General features: G+C 35.2%; 1 protein-coding gene across 2 annotated transcripts in view; it reads left to right on the top strand.

Annotated features, from left to right (window-relative positions):
- LOC109540742 overlaps nt 1-914 on the top strand; it is a 10,442-nt gene extending 9,528 nt beyond the window's left edge. For both annotated transcript variants that reach the window (XM_019909192.2, XM_048660604.1), the window contains exon 4: nt 653-914. In XM_019909192.2, the coding sequence (XP_019764751.2) occupies nt 653-813 (161 nt within the window). In that variant the 3' untranslated portion in view covers nt 814-914. The remainder of the gene's footprint in view (nt 1-652) is intronic.
- The last annotated feature ends 480 nt before the right edge of the window (nt 915-1,394 follow it).

The raw sequence follows: 1,394 nt of genomic DNA, 5'->3' as shown, positions 1-1,394 counted from the left end.
TTTTTTTTTAGTATCTAGTATTGCAGAATAAGAGTCCACTTTGATTTTTCTTATGAAAGCCATATTGACTTTTTATCGTACTAAATAGAGAAACAATGCTTAACTTTTTCGTCATTTGATCAACTATGTATCTCGTTGCGTTTATTAGACCCCAATGGTGTACATTGTTAAAGTGAACACCGTGTATACAACAAAAAATACAGTAACATAAATTCGGAGTGGGTCAGTTTCATAAATCCAGGAATCGCTCAAATTCCAAATTATAGAATTTTACTTTGCATTCAATGGCGTGTTTCTACGTGGGTTGACCGTTATTGTCAAATGTTCCAAATTAGACTTTAATTTTAATAAAAATAAGTTCAATTATGAGAAGTCACAGACCAATTAATACTAGAATTTGAGAACTTCACGCGCGTCTATTATATTGGTCGATTTTATAATTTGCCGATGTACAAAAGTTTACCTGAAAATTTGCGGTCCCAAGAATGATTAATTTTTGGAGATGAAAGATTAGGAATAAAAAGCTTAGATTTTCATCATACTGTAATATCTAAAATTTTTCTTTTGTTGCATTACCATTAGCTGAGATTCTAATTAAAAAATGTTATCAGCTATTTGTGGATATATTTAGGATTTTTTATAATTATTTTAGGTTTACCGATGAATCGACTGTCAGATAGTTCAACCCAAGTGGATGACGAATTGATGGAAATCTCTGGAATTAGTGATCGTGGAAGCATTGGTAGAGGATTGCAAAGTCTTGCAAATGCACTTAATAGGTACTGCGAAATTGTTGAACAGAGATTTGCCTGAAAACTAGTTACCGTTCATACCTTTTCGTTGATTGTGTGCTGCTGTATTGTGGACTTTGTGTTTCTGTCATAAATTCTTTAATATAAAAATATTGTACCGAGGATGGCCGAGTATCAAACTCTTTCTTCAGCTTCCAACTTTTATTCAACTCGGTATAACTCTAAATGCGGAACAGGAACAAACTAACTTCAAAATTACCGTCAACTTCACAAACAGTAACAATAACAAACAGAAAACTCGGTCTTCCGACTCGCGGGGTGTAACCTCTTTTGCACTCAGTCGCTGCTGTCACTTCACTTCCTTGTCTTGTTCTCCTCGCCGCTTATATAGATTCCTTCAGGTAACCCAGATGGTTCTCGAAATCTCCAGAACAGGTGCGAAACTTCCCGCTTGTCAGTGTCATATTTGACAGTAAATGGGGCGCAAATGGGGCTCCCATTTACTGAAATACCATCAATTTCGATCGCCCCATTCCAAACGTGAGTACCCCAGGCCATTTCCGTTACAATATGTATGTTTAAAGTGTGAACAATAAAACTGTTTAATTAAGTAAATGAAATGAAACATGTGAGTGTTTCCAA

Source organism: Dendroctonus ponderosae, unplaced genomic scaffold (genome assembly GCF_020466585.1).
Source record: "Dendroctonus ponderosae isolate FM_Combo_2020 unplaced genomic scaffold, Dpon_F_20191213v2 Dpon_F_20191213_1, whole genome shotgun sequence".
NCBI classification, from domain to species: domain Eukaryota; kingdom Metazoa; phylum Arthropoda; class Insecta; order Coleoptera; family Curculionidae; genus Dendroctonus; species Dendroctonus ponderosae.
Note: the sequence above shows the minus strand (reverse complement) of the source record. Positions and strands in the feature narration are given on the sequence as shown.